At 36.6% G+C, this 23101-nt stretch overlaps 1 protein-coding gene and 1 non-coding gene across 2 annotated transcripts; one reads left to right on the top strand and one right to left on the bottom strand.

The window, feature by feature from the left end:
- Window positions 1–766: 766 nt before the first annotated feature.
- Window positions 767–10588, top strand: LOC106056983 (probable cytochrome P450 12e1, mitochondrial). The gene is made up of 9 exons (XM_056023868.1): window positions 767–991; window positions 3532–3754; window positions 5559–5740; window positions 5836–6034; window positions 6234–6408; window positions 7071–7237; window positions 8609–8690; window positions 8818–9024; window positions 10371–10588. Exons 1-9 carry the CDS (start codon window positions 799–801, stop codon window positions 10485–10487), a joined length of 1545 nt encoding a protein of 514 aa, XP_055879843.1. The 5' UTR covers window positions 767–798; the 3' UTR covers window positions 10488–10588.
- Window positions 10589–20452: 9864 nt separating this feature from the next.
- Window positions 20453–20524, bottom strand: Trnac-gca (transfer RNA cysteine (anticodon GCA)). Its single transcript has one exon. It is a non-coding gene; the product is annotated as a tRNA-Cys (tRNA).
- Between the last annotated feature and the right edge of the window lie 2577 nt (window positions 20525–23101).

The following is a 23101-nucleotide window of genomic DNA, read 5'->3' as shown; positions in this document are numbered from 1 at the left end:
ACTTATAGCATCAAATTAAAGATACTAGGTACAGTAGACCATAGGCGTAGTGAGAGGGGGGAGGCAGTGGGGCACGATGTCCTGGGCGCCACCCTTAGGGGGGTGACACATGCAACTTATATTTCTATGTGATGTTCATGAAAAATGGAGGGGTGGGGCAATAGAGTACCTTGCCCCCGCAGTCACGTTTTGCTCACTACGCCTCTGCTCTTGATGTGACGTTCTCCTTGTATATCTTTCATTCATTAGTTAGAGCAAAGTAAGCGCAATTACAAAAGGTCATCAGCTTCATAAATGAGAAATTGGAATTGTCTTGAAAGAACTCAAGGGTACAAAACAACGCACGCAATAGTGAAGGGTCAGAATGTAATTAACATTAATTATGCACACACAAATACACCACCCACACACACATACACACCCAAACACATACACACACACACACAAATATATTTATATATTGGTGGGAAGAAACAAAATTCCTCACTTCCGAATTTCCCCTCTTCCCGAAAAAGATTATGGCTACGCCCATGGGTCAAACAATCATTAGTACGCGCACTTTCTCTCTATGTATATCTCTTTCTCTCTCTCTCTCTCACTGGAACTCTTTTTTTTTCTAAAAATCTCTTATTCTTTACCTATCTCCTCCGATCCTTCTCTTTCCCCCTCCTTACTCCCCCCTCTCTTCCTCTTTTTAATATTCCCCGTACAGAACATTTCAACTGATGTCATGACATTTACTTCTCTGAGTGCTACAAGGGGATGCTATCCCATACATTTACGAACTAACTTGCCGCCATGTTGAAGTCTGCCGCCTTACTGAAGCATCGGTATCGTGTCTCTCTGTTCGGTCCAACATTACCTGCTAAGTTGTCTGGGTGCCCAATGTTCAAGGTCGAGGTCAAAGCAAAGCCTTTCAGTGACATCCCAGGACCGAAAGGTATCTACCAGTGGCCCTTGATTGGAACATTAGTCCTTTATAAACCTTTCAGTAAGTAAGCGTAGTGTTTTCTTCTCATTACAAAGTGATGTTTGGTAGTGTTTAGTTATTGATTGGTTATTGTTTGGTTATCTTTTGTCTACTTCAAGTACCCACCAATTTTATTTTTATTTTTTGTTGATACTTTCTTGCCTTGGATAATCGGGGGCTCTAGGAGAAGTAAATTTGGTGGCCCTAAATGAATTTTTTTTAATTAAAAAGAAACAGCGAAAAAAAAAATTACGCAACTTATAAAAGAACTTGCCTTTGTCGATATCTAAATTGAGAAATAGCTGAAATTCATGTATCACAATTTCTAGTTTTGAGATCTGATCCAAGTTTCCCCCTTTTTTTTTTGTTGACCTTTTGAAGCTATGCTTAAAGCCTGCCTTGTGTCCGTCCTTAGCATCGGTCCAGCCGTGACCAGTTTCCGATTTCTTTCGCTTTTCAACAGGCATGTGGTCAATTATGTGTCGATAGCCAACAACAACCCATGATCCATACTTGGTGTTGTATTGTTTGTCTTATGTTTGCTTCTAGCTGACGAAGGCCTAGAGGTCCGAGCTTCTTTTGTTTTTATGATTGTGTCTATTTGCTTTTTTTGTGTGTGTGTGCTGATCTCTCACATACCTGAGTAACTGAAGGTAATATTGGTAGATTTAACACGTGGGTCTTATAAAGATTTTTCTGATTTGTAGACTGATTGATACAGACTTAAAGTATTATACACATGGCCCAGCAATAATCGTGTTATCTTTGTCTAGTATTTTTTTCGTTAAATGTAGGATATCACTATTTGTCATGGGTATATATCTAGTTATTACAAACCATGGGCGTAGCCAGCCTTTTTTTTTGAGGGGGGGATGTAGGGTGGGTTCGGGAAGAGAAACTTTTTTCTTTCTTTCTTTGCGCACACACACACACACATTTTTTTAGTCGGTCTATAGTAGCCTAGAATAGTTAGTGGAATTACAATCGCTTGTCAGCTAGACGAGTCTGGTGGAGCGCTGTGAGCTTTGAGGGAGATTTATTTCCTTTCTTCAAACTTATAAAATGTAAATTCAGAGGAGTCTACAGTGCAATGTCCTGCAATAAGTCTAAAAACAATGTAGGTCAAATGTGACTTTATTAATGGAGTCCAGCGACTGGTAGAAAAACAGATCAATGTGTACAATAATTTGTTTTGTTTTTTGTTTTTTTTGTTTTTTGTTTAGTTTTAAACCTCCAATATAGTTTGCTTTAATTTTCTTAGGACTGTGACTTGAATTCTTGTATATTTGCTTAAGTCATGAATTCCAGAAACTGGTAAGAAGACAGATCAAAGTGCTGGTGAATAAAGTGGGAAGGGGGGGGGGTAGTTAAATATCAAGGTAACCAATTCTTAACTCATGAGGTAACTATAGTTGGGTTTTTTTTCTAGGGGGGGGGGGAAGGGGCTTGGGCCTCAGTCCCTTCTTGGAATTAAGCGAAATTATTTTGATTTGGGTTTTCTCAGACAGACTATTGTTTTAATTTCTCGTTTATTTGCTATTATAATGGAGCCTAGTGACTTTTATTGGAAAGAGGTTGTACCCCACCCCCCTATCTGTATGATCAAGAAATTGGGTAATTGTAGTTTTGCTTTAATTTTTTTTTGTGTGTGCGGTGGGGAGTGAATGAACTTTAAAACCAGCTGGCTACGATCACGGAATTATACAGTTTCGGTTTTATATTTTTTTTAGAGGTAGGGTTGAGACTCAAAGCTCCCCTTGGCTACGTTAATGGAATTCGGAACCAGTGTTTTGCTATAGTGTTTGTTTGTTGGAAAGGGGGGTTTAACCACAGAATTTTATTTCCGACAGGAAGGGGGATTATAGCCCTGAAAACCCCTCTGGCTAAGCAGGTGTAAGATTATAGCAAAACAAATAAATAATCAATCGTAAACTTTATATTTTTATAAATGAAGAAAATATATTCAAATATGCGCGCTATACCAAGTATAACTACTTAGACTATTTAGTGTTTGTATGTCGTGTTCATTGGTTAGGCATCATTTCAAAAACATCATTTTAACAAACATCTGCATGTGAAGCTATTGACCATGACATTGAAGTCACTGTATCGCGGAGCCCGACTCCATGGTAAACTAAGTAGACTAACTAGAGGTGAGAAATATTTACAATGCAAAGTTCATTGTGAACATCAATTAGAAACACTTGTCGCCTACCAATGACATTTTCAGTGTTGCTAAATCCTCTGACATTTTTCTGAAATATCAATGCTTTGGCCCAATTTTAAATATCAATCTTTGGTTAATTTCAGTAACATTGTGACAAGGTTATATCGGGAAAAAAAATTATGTTTGTTTGTTTTTAACAAGTCTTATATCAGCTCACTTAGATGACCAAACTATTCTTCTAATTGACAGCCAGGAACACAAAGCAAATGGCGAATACACTGGACACATTTTGTTGTCTATGGTCTTTCTATATAACTTTTGTTGTTAATGCTGATTCTAATGTTGGAGTTACTGTAGTTAATCTTACTGTTCTTCTTTGTTTTATCTTGGATAGCGCTGTACACTCCAGAAACCTTATCGGACTTGCTGAATGAAATGCATGACAAGTATGGTCCGATGCTCAAGCTACGGCTCGGGCCACAAGTCGTTGTCGTGTCTGACCCCGAGGACATTGAAAACGTCTATAAAAATGAAGGGAAGTACCCCGTAAGACACGGCCTTGACCTGATCCATACTTACAATCGTAGAAACAACTATACCGATAGTCTCAGCCAACTGTAAGGCATTTTATAATATAATATATAAAGAAGAAAGTAAGGCGTATGCATTGAAGGCCTATGAATGTATGCATGTATGTATGTATGTATCTATGTATGTCCCGAAATGAAATCAAAATCGTTTGATCAATCTCACTAAAACTTGACATAAATATTCCTAAGATCATGACGGAGACAGTAGTATATGTTTAATGTCCCGCTTTAAAAATAGACAAAAAGTATGCCCTACCTAATTGAATCTCTGTTAAAGAATGAAACTTTTTAACAAATCGGGTAAACCCGTTTTCACAGCATTTTATATTGGATATGAATATGTCGGCTGAGCGGGTAAACCCATTTTCATGCTCTACTTTTATTTTCGTGACAAAATATAAATGAGAAGGAAACATTCTCTATGTTTGTCATGGATCTAAATTCAGTACAGTAGATCAGTAATACCCGAACTAAGACCCGCAGGCCGCCGGTCATATCCGGCTAGTTGTATGTAAAGTATAATGATTATTTCTTAAAATGATAATTAGGCCAATTAAGGGAATATCTTTTTTCGATTGTACTGTTTCGATACGTGTTTTTGTTTTTTTATTTTTTCAAAAGTGATTCATATAGAAATATTTGTTTCGAAAATGGCTCACTCCGAAGTTTAAAACATTTCTAGAGATTATAATTTAATTTAATTTTTAAAAAAAACATGATCACAATCACTAGCTGTTTGCAGAGTGGTTAAATGCCTGGTTGAGTTGATCTGTTTTCCAGAGGCATTGAGTGTGTCTCTTAAGATAATGTAAAAAAAAAATGAATTTGCTAAATTATTTCTTAATTCTATAAATTGAAAAAGGGTGTAGATGATTCTGAGGTTAAATGAACTGAAAATATATAGAAATTATCAGTTTACAAGTAATTTAAACAATTTTACATTACGGGTGATCTGGAAGTTTGGGACATGAAGAGAGAAATTAGCTGGTGCTCATATATGTTTGCTACTTAAAACATAGAAGGTTAATCACATTGGTTCTGCAACGTCTGTGCTAAAGTTGTGTTTTGTCACTCACCTAGATATTACTTACTTTTATATTTCACAATTTTCCATAAGCCAATGGAGGGTAAGGGGGGGGTGTAGAGTTCACACATCATGCTAGAGCTCACATATTGTGCTAGAGTTCACATATTGTGCTAGAGTTCACATATTGTGCTAGAGTTCACACATCATGCTAGAGTTCACATATTGTGCTAGAGTTCACACATCGTGCTAGAGCTCACATATTGTGCTAGAGCTCACATATTGTGCTAGAGTTCACATATTGTGCTAGAGTTCACATATTGTGCTAGAGTTCACATATTGTGCTAGAGTTCACATATTGTGCTAGAGTTCACACATCATGCTAGAGTTCACATATTGTGCTAGAGCGCACACATTGTGCTAGAGTTCACATATTGTGCTAGAGTTCACATATTGTGCTAGAGTCCACATATTGTGCTAGAGTTCACATATTGTGCTAGAGTCCACATATTGTGCTAGAGTTCACATATTGTGCTAGAGTTCACATATCATGCTAGAGTTCACACATCGTGCTAGAGTTCACACATCGTGCTAGAGTTCACACATCGTGCTAGAGTTCACACATCGTGCTAGAGCTCACATATTGTGCTAGAGCTCACACATCGTGCTAGAGTTCACACATCGTGCTAGAGTTCACACATCGTGCTAGAGTTCACACATCGTGCTAGAGTTCACACATTGTGCTAGAGTTCATACATTGTACTAGAGCTCACATTGATTTAACCTGCTACTTTGTCCATTTCTCAGACAAGGTCCTGAGTGGCATGCCTTGAGGGTTCTTATCAATAAAAGACTTCTCAAAGTCGACTCAGCCCTTCACTATTTAGACCAACAAAATAAAGTCGCGGATGACTTCGTCAGAGCTCTACAAACAGAAAAACTGTCTCCTGAAGATATTGAGGACCTTTTCTTTCGCTTTGCTTCGGAAAGTAAGTTTAAACTGTTCTCGACATCTTCTATGGAGATTGTTGTTTTTTATAAATTTCGGACGTTGTTTAAGAGAATATATTTTGTATATTTTTAGGTATTGCTTTAGTTACTTTTAACAAAAGACTTGGTCTATTTGACCAAAACCCAGACAAAGATTCTCTAGAATTCCTGGAAGCGATGAAAAGCTGCCTTCTCATGATTCAGAGAGCAATCAGTGGCAAATCGTTGACACACAAATGGTGGAGAAATTCAACGTACCGAACATTCGATACCAATAGAAACATCCTACAAAGGTTTCTATTTTTTTTTTCTTCAATTTCTGTATATATTTATTAATCGTAAATGTGTGAGTCCGTATGTGTGTGTGTGTGTTTTGTGTATGCGAGTTTGTGTGTATGGATGCGTGAATATGTGCACGAGTCTGTAATCTTTGATTTTGATCGAATCTCTAATTCGATGTTTGACAGCCCAATCAGATTTTCTTCTTCCCAGAATATCGTCCGAGCATGTCAATGAAGCCAAGGCGCTAGTGGAAGACCAAATCAATTCAGGAACATTCAGCGAGGAGGAACCAAATTTACTGTTTTCTCTTTTGTCTGAAAAAGGAATCAGCAATGAAACTGTGACCAATCTTATGATGTCCTTGTATACTGGAGGAACTGATTCGGTTAGATTTTTACAAAGCTTATATCAACTCAATCTGTCTCTCCGTTTGTCTGTCTGTTAAAAACTTGGTATCTCGAACAAGGCAAAAAACTCATACTTGACTTATGTGGTGGTGTAAGTTGAATTAGTTCCCTTTTTACTTTGTAAAGATAAATATTTGACAGTAACAATAGATAACTATAAGCCTTCTAATTTCATAAGCACTTTCGTGGCATAGTGGTTAGTGTATTAGCTTGAGGAGGCTTGAGGATGAAAGAACCCTCGAGTTCGAATTCAGGTCGTTCAACTTTTTTTATATAAATGAATTTAAAAAGCGATCATGCTAAATTTCACCTAGATACCTTTTTTTTTCTCCACCCGCCACCGCCACCCCTACCCTACTGGTCCTGACAAGTGATAGGATCATAGTGTATTGAGAAAGCTAAAATCATTAAATAATGCTAAACACAAATATTTCTAAACGGGCAGATGTATTATAGTTAGTCTTATTTTATATATTACATCTTAGTCCAAGCCTATAACAAATTTAATTAAATGACTGACCAAAACTAACAGCTACAACTACACTTAATATAAGCTTTGTTTTTATTTTAAATTATTTTTTTTATTGTTTTCTTGTTGAAGCCTTCCACCTATCTTCCAGATTTTGTTTCTGTATCACAGACTGCTAAAAACTCTCAAGTATTTTTGCTCAATCTGGCCCAAAATCCTGACAAGCAAGAGCTACTAAGGCGTGAGATTCTCGACGTTCTAGGTCCTGATGGACCGCTGACTGCGAAAACCTTGTCAAAGTTGGTTTATTTAAAGGCTGCACTCAAAGAATCATTTAGGTGAACATATAAATAAATATAATTTGTTTCAACTTGTAATAAACTGTTTTGTCTGTAAATCTAATAGGCTCGAGGTTATTTTCCTACTTGACCTAGCCCTTAGTCTGTTAAAACGTTGAGGCAACACACATGATCTGTTGATCATCTTTCTCCATTCATTTCTGTCTTTTACCTTGGATAGAATCTATTTCAATGACAGGCCAGTCCATTCTTTTGTGTTGTTTTCCGATAGCTTTCTCTGTCTGCCTCTTCTTATTTTCCCTGGTCTGTTCGCTGAAGGAAGATCTTTGCGAGCCCCGGGGACGTGATGTGGCCATAAAGTTTTAGCTTGCTTTTTTTTTTTTTTTTTTTTACAGTAGTTAACAGATTATTTTCCTACATGACATAAATAAAGATTTGTATTGAGTTGAAGTCAATTTTTTTTTTATTTCATTTACCTTCTAAGACATTGCTTGATGACCACGACATAATTGCTGCTGAATGTCACTTTGATCAAAGTTTTTCAACTTGAGGCTTGCGTTCTACTTGGGAACTTGAAATGATAAGAATATTAGAAAAAAAATTGCAAACATTTTCATGGGGGGGGGGAGTTGTTTTCTTTTGGGAAATAATTGTTGAGACTGGGAGGATAGGAGGAAATGTTTGTTGAGACTGGGAGGACAGGAGGAAATGTTTGTTGAGACTGGGAGGACAGGAGGAAATGTTTGTTGAGACTGGGAGGACAGGAGGAAATGTTTGTTGAGACTGGGAGGACAGGAGGAAATGTTTGTTGAGACTGGGAGGACAGGAGGAAATGTTTGTTGAGACTGGGAGGACAGGAGGAAATGTTTGTTGAGACTGGGAGGACAGGAGGAAATGTTTGTTGAGACTCGGAGGACTGGAGGAAATGTTTGTTGAGACTCGGAGGACTGGAGGAAATGTTTGTTGAGACTCGGAGGACAGGAGGAAATGTTTGTTGAGACTGGGAGGACAGGAGGAAATGTTTGTTGAGACTGGGAGGACAGGAGGAAATGTTTGTTGAGACTGGGAGGACAGGAGGAAATGTTTGTTGAGACTGGGAGGACAGGAGGAAATGTTTGTTGAGACTGGGAGGACAGGAGGAAATGTTTGTTGAGACTGGGAGGACAGGAGGAAATGTTTGTTGAGACTGGGAGGACAGGAGGAAATGTTTGTTGAGACTGGGAGGACAGGAGGAAATGTTTGTTGAGACTGGGAGGACAGGAGGAAATGTTTGTTGAGACTGGGAGGATAGGAGGAAATGATTTCCTTTGCACAAATATGTCTGTTTAATGGTCATTTGGAGACAAAGTACGCAATTTAAGAAAAATGGCCAAGGAGTATGTTGGACATGTTCAGATGTTATATTTTCAGAATGAACTATCCCACGGCTATTGGAAACTTACGAATTCTGCCTGTTGATATTGTGCTTGGAGGTTTCAAAGTACCAGCTGGTGTGAGTAATCAGACGTCATTGAAATATATTGAACGTAATCCAGATTAGAAGTCCTAGTATTCCAGCCTGGAATTTTTTGTTCTCTTTGATTAAAATGTAGCCTATTTATTACATGAACATTCTACAGGTTCCAATTATTTTGTTTAATCCGAGACCTGCGAGAACACATTTTGAGAACCCCGATCAGTTTGTCCCCGAGAGATGGTTGAGGTCAGAAGACAATACAAAGAAAGATTCAGCTCACAGTATGATTGTCTTACCTTTTGGACACGGCCCCAGAAACTGTATTGGTCGACGTTTTGCTGTCCAGGAAATTTACTTGGCAGCTGTTAAGGTAAATTTGTGCGTGTGTATCTGTGTGTGCGTACGTGTGTGTAGGATACGCTGAATTTTTTTTATTTCTTCTTTTTTTTGTGTAAGAAATAGACTTTTCTTTAGTTTATTTTACTATTACATACATTTATAAAACACATTTGTATGCAAGAGTTAGGTTAAGGGCCTTTTCATTACATAAAGCAAAGATCTGGAGCTCGTTCAGTATTGCGCTCAGGTGGTATTCAAGAAGACTAAGAAGACCTACCTCATCAAAATGAATTGTTGTAACTCGAAGGTAGGCACACAACGAAAGGCAGGAGGTAACAATAAACGAGGTATTTATTTACAGTACAAACAGGCATGGACTTCAGCCATCAAGTCCCAGAGTGTCCTATCTCAAGTGACACCAGTCCTTTTCTATCTACATACCACTACAGACCATCGACACACTTCCCAGTGCCGCCCCAGGTCCTCAACACAGTTCAAAGCTCAAAGGACGTTCTCGCGAGTCAAGACAGCTTAGACTTCCATCACTTTAGCCGGATCCACAACAGTCCTTCTTCCCTGTCTAAACATGTCTTCTCCTACTAGTGTTTATTGGTGCTCAGATGCGCACCATCAAAGTGGCGCGGGAGCAGAGTTGCAACAGTATTTTAGATTAGATTGTCGTCTATCTCTTGTTTTAAATTGCGGCTTTAGCCGAGTTGAGCCAACATGATGTTTGTTAGCAGTGTTTCCAGACAATAAATTATTACAAAGCTTCTATCCACTGACTCTGTCTGTCAGGCAACACATTTCAAATACGTTTTTTTTTCTCTCCCACTCCCTATTCCCGGATCAAGTTGAACTTTGCACCATGAGTCCTTGTTTCTAAATGAACTTGAATCCATCAAAAGAATGTATCAATTACTTAATTTAAAAGTGGTCATTAATTAATTGTGTTCGATATCGAAAAGGGAGAATAAATTTTACAGTATTGAGAGATATGGCTGTAAATGTGGAATTAATTCCCTTAGATAAGCTTTGTTATATATATATATATATATATATATATATATATATATATATATATATATATATATATATATATATATTGTTATATTATTATCTACATGAGAACTGAATTATTCTCGTTCGTGTATTTATACAATGACAACAAGAGTGCGTCGTATCGACAACTATTGAAACTTGGTTAATATTTGAGTATTTTAATGGTACTGCCATTATTCCAACAACAAAGTTTGTGTGGTATAAAAGCTGAGGCTATGTTTATAAAGACGCAAATATTTGTATTTAAAGACTGTTCTATCTCTATTGAAGCCCCAATCCTAACGTGAGTACCCTTCTGTTTCTCTTTCCGTGTAGACTCTTCAGAGACTGCACATTGGACTAGAGCCTGACTCTGTCACTTCCAGATTTGTATACACTCCATTCGTTCAGCCTGAGAAACCAGTTCACTTCAAATTTACACGCATCAACTAGAAGCAGTCATTGGTTCAAAAGGAAAACAGAACGAAAGAAAAGAAAAATGGACATTTATAAGACCACATTTAAGTTTATTCCAAATTGAATTAAGACTAAATCACTTCATGAAACAGGGATGGGGGATCCCACGCAGAAAAGCATTGATATGGATGTTTAAGCATTGTGTTTATGTTAGTTATAGTTTATTTTAAATCTCGTATTTATATTAGTTATGTTCCTTGCCATGAAAGTACAATATGTTTGTTAACAGCGCTAGTGGGTTATATATTAAATGTTTGTTAATATTGTTATCTGATTTGAAAATAACGCTTTTAACGACATAAATTGTATCAAGTCAGATTTCTAATTTGCGTATTACAACGTAACAAAACTGTTTCTGATGTTGTTGATTTCAAATAAAAATTTCACAAATTATGACTAAGGCTGTATTCAATTTGTCATGACCTCTGAACTAAGCTTTTTAAAATATTTTTTTCCATGCTCTTTTGTTTTTGTAACAAAATTTTTTCGCAAGCAACAGTCGACACTCAACTTGATAACCACTCCATGTACTTTGACTTGACCTAGAGTGAACTACTTACGTCAGCCTGTAGAGCAAATAGGTTACGTCATTGTTTGTTGTGAATGTTTTGTGAGAAAGTAATGAACAGGAAGTGAGACAATAAAAAAAAGATAGATAAACACAAATTCTCTGTTGTTATTATTATTATTGTTATCATTAATTAATGTCTACAGTAATATATTTATCTGTGACAACAGAACAAAGTGAATTTCTATTCTTCCTGCTCTGCAGTGACAGGCGTTAATGATTTGTTTTAATTTAGCTAGTAATATGAATATACTGCAAATACTGATTATATCAGCAAAAAAGGGCAGCAAAGCTTACGATTACTAAGAAAACTGTCCTCATTTCATGTTAGCGAAAAGGCCTTGGCTATGTTTTATCACGCTCACATCTGCAATATTTTAAGTTTCAATATCACTGCCTGGTATAGCAATCTGAGTATTAAAAATAAAAATAAACTTTATAGAATCCTAAATGCTGCTGGCTAAACCATTGGCAAAAAACAAACCCCATTTGGGCAGTTGTTTGAGACAAACATCTCTAAAAAAGCTAACAAGATCCTCGAAATAAAGAATCACCCTTTGTGTCAGGATTTTGTGATTTTACCATCACAAAAGAGATACAAGACACCGATAGCAAAGACAAACAGACACAAACACTCTTTTGTTCCCCTGGCAATCAAATCATTAAATAAGAACAATCTGGTATAAACTTTGTCACAAGTAAATTATGAGTGCGTCTGGTGTGAATGTACACTTTGGTTTCTTATAGTTACAATGTTTTTTGTTTGGTGTAATGCACAAATTGTAAGACAAATTTCCATATGGACAATAAAGATTATTATTATTATTATTATTATTATTATTATTATTATTATTAAAAAGTAATAATTATTCAATATTTTAAAAGTTTTAAATCGTCCTGAAACTCAAAATATATTCAACTTTGTTTCTCATCTTCTATATCCAAAGAAAACTTGAAGTGCTAGAAATACAACATATCTCTGGCACCATGCTTATATGCATCTACTGCCGAGGACAAGTGTAAGTGAAGAAAATAAATCTAAATCGACCACCGGCGAACAATAGTTATGTCTGCGTTGGTTGTAGCAAAATATGTAGGTCGCAGCTGAGGTTGCGTAGCCACATAGAATTTATAAGTTCTTCATTATTCTTCGGACTCCGAGGCAAGTCTTGGTATTATTATGTTTAGTTATATACTTATATATCCCTGTTTGTAGAAAAGACTTACAGAAGACTAACAATTATATTGTCGTTACAAAGTGGCAGCAATTGAGAACTTTTTTTTAACGATTTCTCTTTAAAAATATATTTAAATATACAATATTTTGTTAACGATTTCTCTGACAAACTTATGTTTTTGTTTTAAAATGCAATATTTTGTAATTTGCATGAATAGTTATAATGACTTTAATGTAGGGGAGTTAACTTTGATGAATTATCATTGCTTGCTTTTGACATAGTTGTCTACCTTCTGTTACTACAGACCAGAAAGTGTTCTGTTTCGATTACAATTCAAATTTGTTGTTTATCTTTTGCTATTAATTTAAATCTACCAGTCGACCCACGGCGTAGCATACGCCGCTATTTTGCAGGGCCAGCCTTAGGCCACTGCAAACTGTGCGACCGCTATGTACCCGCACTTTCATAGGACCTGAGCTAATTCTAGGTGTAAATTATTAAATTAAACTATTTTAAACCATTTTAAATCAACTTTCTTGCTGCCGCCTGATTTACCAGGAGCTCCTGGAAATCTCCTGAAATTGCAAAATATACGAAAAAGTCCTGGAGATATCCGGAATTTATTAAAATCTTTTGAAAACTCATACAAATCTCCAAAAATATATAGGCAAAAAATTTTATTTTGGGTTGTCATTCAATACGGAAAACGCCAATCTTACGCGAGATAAAAAAAACGGCATTATGTAATATCCATAATTGTGGAATCTGGTGAAAAAAGCTTCTCGCACCTCAAACTAATGAAGAATTACTTGAGGTCAACAATTTTCAAAGATAGATTGAAACATTTGGTAATTCTTGCTATTGAGCGTGATCTATGTAGGAAATAGAATTTTTGTATGACTTCGCTACAAAGAAGGCTCGTGTAGTAATTCTGTACGAAGCAAAGAATGAATAAAATGCAAAGACGAATTTATTTTCTAATATAAACTCTTAATTTTTTCTTATTATCCGTATCCCTACCCAAACTTGGCCCCGCGAAATCCGTTTCGCATAGGGCCCCACAACGGCTGAGTGCGGCCCTGCTATTTAGTGACGGGTGAATACAGAGTAGATTTCTTGTTCTCCCCCCCCCCCCCTCTTTTTTTTTTCGCCGCTAAAGTTACGTGGGGTAGAATTAAATAAAAGAGTGATCTTTCCATGACTTCTTGGTCACAATGGCTCTGCTATCTAGTGACGGGTGAATACTACTTTTTTTTACGTGGGATAGCTCTAGTCCGACTTACAGAAATAAAAGAGTGATCTTTCCTTTACTTCTTGGTGTCCAAATTGTTGAGCCATGAAAGGAATTATATTTATAGATACTCATAGGATTATCGATAGACTGCAAATTTCAGTCTTGGGATTTTTATTTGATTTTTATCTTCTAATATCTGAGTTTTTAAATAGGAACTAAGTATCAACAGAAATAGGAACTAAGTATCAACAGAAATAGGAACTAAGTATCAACAGAAATAGGAACTAAGTATCAACAGAAATAGGAACTAAGTATCAACAGAAATAGGAACTAATTATCAACAGAAATAGGAACTAATAAAGTAGCAACAGAAATAGAAACTAAGTAGCAACAGAAATAGGAACTAAGTAGCAACAGAAATAGGAACTAAGTAGCAACAGAAATAGGAACTAAGTAGCAACAGAAATAGGAACTAAGTAGCAACAGAAATAGAAACTAAGTAGCAACAGAAATAGGAACTAAGTAGCAACAGAAATAGGAACTAAGTAGCAACAGAAATAGGAACTAAGTAGCAACAGAAATAGGAACTAAGTAGCAACAGAAATAGGAACTAAGTAGCAACAGAAAGTCCCTCGTCTTTTCCCCACAGTATTACACAGAACATCAAACTTCTTGATATTAGATGATTATTTTAACATTTTTCAGGCTTTATCAATTAGACATAATCTACATGGCATTGTCATCTTTGTTTACCTATTCAGGAATACAACTCTTAATACTCGTCAGGGGAGGTAATCGAGACAATTAACTACGTCTTTGTTATTTTGGTGAATAGTAGGCCCTTTATTGACTGTGGTTTTCAATGTATTAATAATTTTAGGGGTGACAATAACCATCATTGCTTTAAATCTGCTGAAGGTATTTAAAAAAATTATTTAGTTTTAAAATTAGTGTCTTCGTCATAATAAAGAATAGAAATCCAAAAGTGAATTTCAGATTTTCAATACAGAGTCAACCTTCAGGCACCCTTATGAGGACCCACACGATACACATACGACATAGACCGAAATACTCTGGGATACATTGATTTAACAATAACAATTGAAATCAAAGACTTGCTAGTCGTATTGTTGAAGCTTTATTTTCGTATCTTTACCAATCGTCGCTAAGGCTCTAAGAAAGATATTTTGGAATAAAGTTGGTGTTAGGCCCCGAATACGAAAACCGCCCAAGGCCTCTCGTTCTGTTAGATCATCTGTAACATTTATATTCTGAATCTTAGACATATCTGCATTGACCCAGTGGCGTGGTCCATTTTTTAACAGAAAAAAAGAGAGGACGAACAAACAAAAAAAAGTAACCGGATAGAAAAGTTTGAAAGTATATTTTCACTTACATATATATATATATATTTACAAGACTTATAAGATTACAAAATGAAAAATACACCGCTACTCCCTTCAGAGTTTGAAAAAAAAAAAAACACTACTGTGAAAATTTAATGCTTCCCGGAATTTCATATAGAGGCGGCTTTGTCAAGTGCGGGCAGTATGTTTTAATGTATCATTATATTCTTCTGTTGTTTTTCTTTTAAACCAACTAATGATTCAATGAATCTTTTATATATTTATTTTTATTACTATTATTTGCTTTAAACATTTTTTTACTATGCCCTTAAATTATTGGCCATTCTTAAGAAGTGTCTCCAACGCCCGTCAATGTTTTATTAAAGCCAATCTTCCTTTAACAACAATGTTCCTGCGTACACTCTAACCAGGCACACTTTCTTTCCAGCTAAATAAAACACAAATGTTCACAACTATTTCTCTAGGTCTAGATCTATATAGGCCTTGGTAGCTCTGCCTGAACAGCTTTTCGATCTAGTTTGTTAGGTCAAGTACAGATTACAGTCTTCATATGTTTGAGGTCACACGACACGTTGCTTGCTGGCTAACAGGCCATTACCAGGTTAGAGCAGAACAGGGTCATAAAGTTCCCTAACTCGTGTGAAAATTAGGAATTAAAAAAAAAAAAAAAATCTTCTGTACACTATCATTACAAAAATGTTTCGGTATACAGAGGAAAATCACATTTTTTTTTATGACACCGATGTATTGTACTTGTAATGCGTTGTGACGACATTTTATCACGACTTAAGAAATCAGCTATTTTCGGGTGAAGGGTCGCATGCATTTCCGAGGCATATTTTAATGGCAGCATCACCTCAAAACAAAAACAAAAAAAAAAGTTAAGTCCAAGGAACTCTGGCATCTGTTGCCTTTTCCTTATCTGCGTGCTAGTTATGATCCGCAGGCCCTCTTTAGGTACTGAAATGTATTGGAGTTCCTCTCAGTTTACTGTTGATTGCTAAGCTAATATCAAGTCACTCTGTCTGACCGTCTGACTGGTACAAATGTAAACACGCTATTTCTCCCACTTCCTATTCTCAGAAAAGTTAAAACTTTGCATAATTATTTATTGCCGATGACAACATATGAATCAATCTAAAAATAACTAATCGATAATAATAATAATAATAATAATAATAATAATTAATAATAATAGTGGCTATTAATTAAACTTTGTTTGATATAGGAAAAGGGAAATAAATAGTACAGCTTGTTTATGATGGATACAGGCTTGCGAAGGGTGTGACCTATCCATCCCCAGCATTTCTGAAGGATATCTACTTCAATGGGCTGCTGCATTGTTCTTTGCCACAGTTCCTCATTCGAGATCTTGTCTGGCCAGCGGATCATAAGAATTTTCCTCAGGCAAAGTATTTTTTTAAAGACAACTCCTCCCTTATGAAGCTGATGACCTTTTATAAGAGGAATCGCTTTGCTCAGAATAACTAATGAATGATAGATTGGAATTAGATTTTACCCTCCCAATTTCCGACCCAACCCCCTCCTCCATTTTCAAAAAATTCTGGTAAAGTGCATGAATAAATAAATCTACTTAGGAATATATACAAATCTAACGATAGGTCTTTAGATCCACACAAGACGGTGCGCAAAATGTATTAAATAATGAACTCTTTATTAAATACATGCGGGAATACCCTCTGACGTATCTATGTTAAAGATATAGACATGTCTCGACCTACACCGGTTATAGAATATTTTTTTTTATTTGTTAACTATTTGTTGATCTCCTCGCCGGAGAAATCTCACACCCCAATGCGCCCTAATCCCTCCCTCCCCCACCCCTTTGTCCCTTTGTTGGTCATAAGTACGTAGTTGACGACCTTGAAGATAATCAAATTCCTTTGACGTGACTCAAAAAACGTTGTGTGTATGTGTAATGAATGTGAAGAGGGGGGGGGAGACGCGTTAAAGGGGGTGGGGTGGGAAAGCTAGAAGGAATAATGTCATCTTGTGATGGGAAGTCATATAAAGCGTATGTCTGTATTCTCATTACAAAGCCTATATCAACTCTACCAGGTAAATAGTTTGAACACGCTACTTCTTCCAGACCCAAACTTGGATCAAACTGAAATTTAGCACAATTATTTCTTTTACCTGCCAAGGCAAGAATAAATAATAATGAAAAATTTATCAATTTGTTAATTAACTATTGGTAATTAATTATTTTGTTTGGTATCTCGAACAAGTGAAAGAAATTGTACTTGACTGAAAAGGTGGTATTATAAGTTAAATTAGTTCCCTTTATTGTTTGTAGAAAGAAAAGTTGGTAAATAGCTGTAAAAACCTATTTTTGTAAGCACTCCCCTGGCACAGTGGTTAGCGTGTCGGCTTGAGGGGGCCTTAGCCATGGAGTTCGAATTCAGGTCGCTCACTTTTGTTTTATACAAACATTTAAAAAGCGATCACCCATATACCTTTTTCTTTCTCCCCCCCACCCACCCAACCTCTTCCCTACCGGTCCAGACAAGTGATAGGATCATAGCGTATTGAGAAATCTAAATTGCGCTAAAAAAAAAACAATTGGTAAAAATATTTATTGTATTCATTATAATATTCTTAGTTTAAATGTGTTCAATTTATTTAAATGAATGGTTCAACCTAATTCATACAGCTACACTTAATATAAGCTTTGTGGTTTAAAAAAGTATTTTTGTATTTTCCTTTGTTTTGATGTTTGAATTGAAAACAAATATTTCTTTCCTAAACATATGAAGTAGTAATAAAGTACCTGGGAATGTCTTTAACGGAGTCTGTAATGGAATGTAGAGCGGTGTTTGTAATATGTTGTGTAAGTCTGTAATGAAGTCTATACAAGAGTCTGTAATGAAGTCTATACAAGAGTCTGTAATGAAGTCTATACAAGAGTCTGTAATGAAGTCTATACAAGAGTCTGTAATGAAGTCTATACAAGAGTCTGTAATGAAGTCTATACAAGAGTCTGTAATGAAGTCTATACAAGAGTCTGTAATGAAGTCTATACAAGAGTCTGTAATGAAGTCTATACAAGAGTCTGTAATGAAGTCTATACAAGAGTCTGTAATGAAGTCTATACAAGAGTCTGTAATTTAGTCTATACAAGAGTCTGTAATGAAGTCTATACAAGAGTCTGTAATGAAGTCTATACAAGAGTCTGTAATTTAGTCTATACAAGAGTCTGTAATGAAGTCTATACAAGAGTCTGTAATGAAGTCTATACAAGAGTCTGTAATGAAGTCTGTAGATGGTGCCGCATAAATTTTAAATTTCCTACACATGTTTCTGAATCCACAACACTTAAAAAATGTTTTCATGTCCATGGAAATGGGTAGGGAGTGGGGGCTCTTCTGCGGCTTTATCATGCACTAAGGGACGGAAATGGCCCTCAGTACATAGTCTAGGTACCACTGAAATATATAATCGAGTATGTATTGGAGTCTGTTATGTGGTTAAATGTGGTATTAATTCAAACTATGATGACTCAACTCCAGTCATAATGGAAAAATGTGTGATTGTGTTTGTAAGTGTAAACATTGGCGTTAGTCATTGCATTCTACTGATTCATGCAAGTGATGGAGCTAGTACACAACGAGTTATCTTTCTTGAACAAAAGTTACGGAGTGATACGAATGACCAAGAAAACAAAAATGTTGCGCCTTATGAAAAGAAAAAATGTATAAATGTTGCAAAGAAATATTTGGTGAAATACCTTGCGATCTTAGGGCAATAGATGTAATGTAATGTTTCTGTGGTCGACGGTTAATATGGGTGTCAGGTACTCTTTAGAAGAATCCTAATCAAATAACAGCTCGAAATTAAAAACCTAAGTCTTCATCCGAGATTCAAAACCTACACCAAGGACTTGACCACTTCACCCTTAATTACAACTTCACACTACACCCTCACAGTACACTTTCACACTTCACCCTTACATTACACCTTCACACTACACCCTCACACTACACTTTCACACTTCACCTTCACACTCTACCCTCACACTACACTATCACACACCTTCACACTACACCCTCACACTACACCTTCACACGACACCCTCACACTACACCCTTACACTACACCTTCTTACTACACTTTCACACTTCACCCTTACATTACACCGTCACACTACACCCTCACACTACACTTTCACACTTCACCCTTACATTACACCTTCATACTACACCCTCACACTACACTTTCACACTACACCCTTACATTACACCTTCACACTACACCCTCACACTACACTTTCACACTACACCCTTACATTACACCTTCACACTACACCCTCACACTACACTTTCACACTTCACCCTTACATTACACCTTCACACTACACCCTCACACTACACTTTCACACTACACCCTTACATTACACCTTCACACTACACCCTCACACTACACTTTCACACTACACCCTTACATTACACCTTCACACTACACCCTCACACTACACTTTCACACTACACCCTTACATTACACCTTAACACTACACCCTCACACTACACTTTCACACTTCACCCTTACATTACACCTTAACACTACACCCTCACACTACACTTTCACACTACACCCTTAAATTACACCTTCACACTACACCCTCACACTACACTTTCACACTTCACCCTTACATTACACCTTAACACTACACCCTCACACTACACTTTCACACTACACCCTTACATTACACCTTCACACTACACCTTCACACTACACTTTCACACTACACCCTTACATTACACCTTCACACTACACCTTCACACTATACTTTCACACTACACCCTTACATTACACCTTCACACTACACCTTCACACTATACTTTCACACTACACCCTTACATTACACCTTCACACTACACCCTCACACTCTACCTACCCTTACACTACACCATTATACTACACCATCACACACCTTCACACTACACCCTCACACTACACCTTCACACGACACCCTCACACTACACCTTCACACTACACCCTTACACTACACCTTCACACTACACCCTCACACTCTACCCTTACACTACATTCACCTTCACACTCACACCTCACACTCGACCACCATCACACTCCATCACCATCATACCCATAGAAATAATATAACATATTGATATTTGCACGGATCAGAAAAATAGAAGAATATGTTTTAATGCTACTATATGTGAACAAAAATTGAAACATCGTTTTGCTTGATGTATGAGAAATGTTAGGAACATTGTTAAGGAATGCATTTTTTAAGGTGTGGGACACGTCTCAGGACAGAATGAAAAACACATGCCAAGACTTATAGTGACATTGTAGAAATAAAGATTTGATTCAATGTTCAACCATCACGTAACGAGATAGTGTTAAAAGTATAGTTCAATTCTTAAATTCAGTAGACACCAATGACGTTCAAGGTTGGGTCCGTATATGTTGTTCCGTTTATCGTTAAAATCTCTGATACTAATTTAAGATCTATTTAAAATTTTTACAGAATCAAGAAAATCCAACAAAATATAGAATTTTAGTATCACTAATATTTTTAAAATATTTTAATTAGAAAAAAAAATTAAAGGGGACACCCGGGTTTGAACCGGGGACCTCTCGATCTGCAGTCGAATGCTCTACCACTGAGCTATATCCCCAGAGGTACCAGTAAGAGTATTATAGTACTAACATAGAAAATATTTTATAACAAATCGACTATTTGGAACTAATCAACAAATACTTTAAAAAATAGTTTCTGTTTTGCGCCGAGAAAAAGAAATTTTAAGCGCTAATTTGTCTGGAAATTCGTAACGATGAAGTACCTAATTCCTTCTCTGTGTCATTATAATACTGCAGGGATCTGAGAACCACTCCTGACTCTTAAGATTTGAACTTTGCAGTGGTTTTATAGAACAGGCAATTTTCCGTAGGTTACACTCTGTCTTATAGCTGCACCCTACGTGACGACGGTAGTACCACAGTGAGACAGAATCTTGATAAAGTTTCTATACAAGTTTGAACAATGTGTTCCATATTCTCTAGTAACACTCGGCAACAGCATGTTTGGTTAGTTACAAATTCCACCTTCCGTATCCCCTTAATCTGATGTCGCCTGTGGAAAGGCCAAAAAAGGTTTAGTTCTTTAGATATTTATTAAATCCTCCAAGATACATAAGCCTACTTCTTAGTGTGTGTCTTTTTTTAACACAGTCTATGTAGCTATTCTGATTTAAAAAATGATCTCAGATGTGATTTGTTTGCCTGTTTTAATATTTCCATCCTCCTATATGTTTCTGTCTCTCCATATCTCGTATCCGGTAAGCTTTGAACAAGTACAAAAGACTTTATGGGCACGCCATGTATCAAACATCTCATTGCCCTCTTCTAAAGATTCCCCCCCCCCCCGGGCCAGCTTGGCCTCAAAGTCAACATAGCTGTCTCCTCCCGCCCCCCGTGTATCTTTTGCTGGTTGAGGGGATGGAAATATAAGAGGCGCTTGGTGAGGAGGGACAATGTTATCTCTGACCACTGACCAGTGGTGTGGTTTAGACATCAGGACAAGTCCAAATTGAGCTTTAGTTGTTGTTTTTTTATTTTATCTAGACTCCAGAGCTGCTCTGAGCCACTATGAGTTGAAACATACGAATTAGAAGAAAAAAAACAACAAATGAGTAAAATATTAGTTACACATTTGTTTGTTTCAACTAGTTGAGCACAAGTAGATTTATAGGGTCAAAAACAAAAGGTCAATTACTGTTTGAGAATAGCAAGAATTTATTTTTTTTTAATGTAAATTTAAATAAAATGTCTCAATTCCGTGTGGATTCCAATATAATCTTCTTATCTTATATAATACAGACGTTACTTCAAGAAAGAAGATGATTACGTAATACACGTCATGCATAGAAGTCGCACAGGTCAACAACCACTTGTCTAGACATACAATTAATTAGCATCAATATATATAGTTTAGGTCAGAACGGGTAGTAGGCTCGTGTGTGTGTGTTGCCTGTTGCCAATCAGAGGTGGAAATAGGAATCAACAGAACATAACGCAGAATGTTCACACAATAAAAGGGTCGATAGATACTTATTATGTATGTATTATGCCATATTATTTGTGTAAGCCTAATTTTCTTCAAATATAATAAAGTTTGATAGTGCATCGAAAACTGGATGTATGCTTACGTAGGATTACTTAATGTCATTTACTGACACACGTAGGTATGTTGTCTGAAAGTTATTTAAAGTACAATAGTTGAAAACAACCTTATGAGTTTAAAATGTCTCGTATTTTGGAAATATTTAGGATACCATGAACCCATCGCTTAAAGAGGCATTTACTTTACATGGCAAGCTTTTGCTTCTGTACACATTTACATACGTGATATCTATATTCCATGGGCGTATACAATTTTAGTTTTTTTTTTGGGGGGGGGGGATTTCTTTAGATATATAAAAAGAAAATTATTTTATATATTACGCTTGTTTGTTAGTTGAAAATGTGGACTTTGGATAATATTTTGCAATACTTTGATTAATAGTCCATGGCGTGAACACATCTTGTGTGTGTGAACTTGACTAACAGCAGTCAGATCTAGATAGATCTAGCTAGCGGTTTAGTTCAACATTACCTTAATATTTGGTTGGTTTTATATGTATTAGGTACACATACACTGGAGAGGGACAAAATCTTTGACTCGTAGCGATGTCTCCTCTGAGAGTTGACCTAAACTACAACAAAATACTGGCGGGTTAACTGTGATTTGAGATCTCGTGGATCTCAGCGGTACCTTTTTTTCTTAGAGACTCTACAACTTATCTTACCTATCTATCCCTCCCTCTCTTCCCGTATTATGAAACACAGGGGGGAAGGGGTGTGGGGGATCAAAAAAAAGTATAGGCCAGAGAAAGGTATACACTTAAAATATGCCTGACCTAGCCATGAACCTTTTGCCCCCCCCCCCTCCATTTTTCCTAATTTTTTTTTTCTCTCTGGCGTTACCAACTAGTGTTAATGTTACTACAGCGGCTGGAACTGACCTTATGCGCCGTGACCATGAACAGACGGACAGCAGACAGACAACACTTTACCTTTGACCTCGACGCTCTCGTCCGTTCTCCACATGGTACCTTATGGTAGGTCATTACATCAACAGCAACGTAGCGGGTGAAAAGTAACCCTCTTTCCCCCTCTCTCAACACTCACACACATACACATATGGACACACACAC

The sequence above is a fragment of the Biomphalaria glabrata genome, chromosome 3 (genome assembly GCF_947242115.1).
Source record: "Biomphalaria glabrata chromosome 3, xgBioGlab47.1, whole genome shotgun sequence".
Classification (NCBI taxonomy): Eukaryota; Metazoa; Mollusca; class Gastropoda; family Planorbidae; genus Biomphalaria; species Biomphalaria glabrata.
This window is presented reverse-complemented; position numbering and strand designations above follow the sequence as displayed.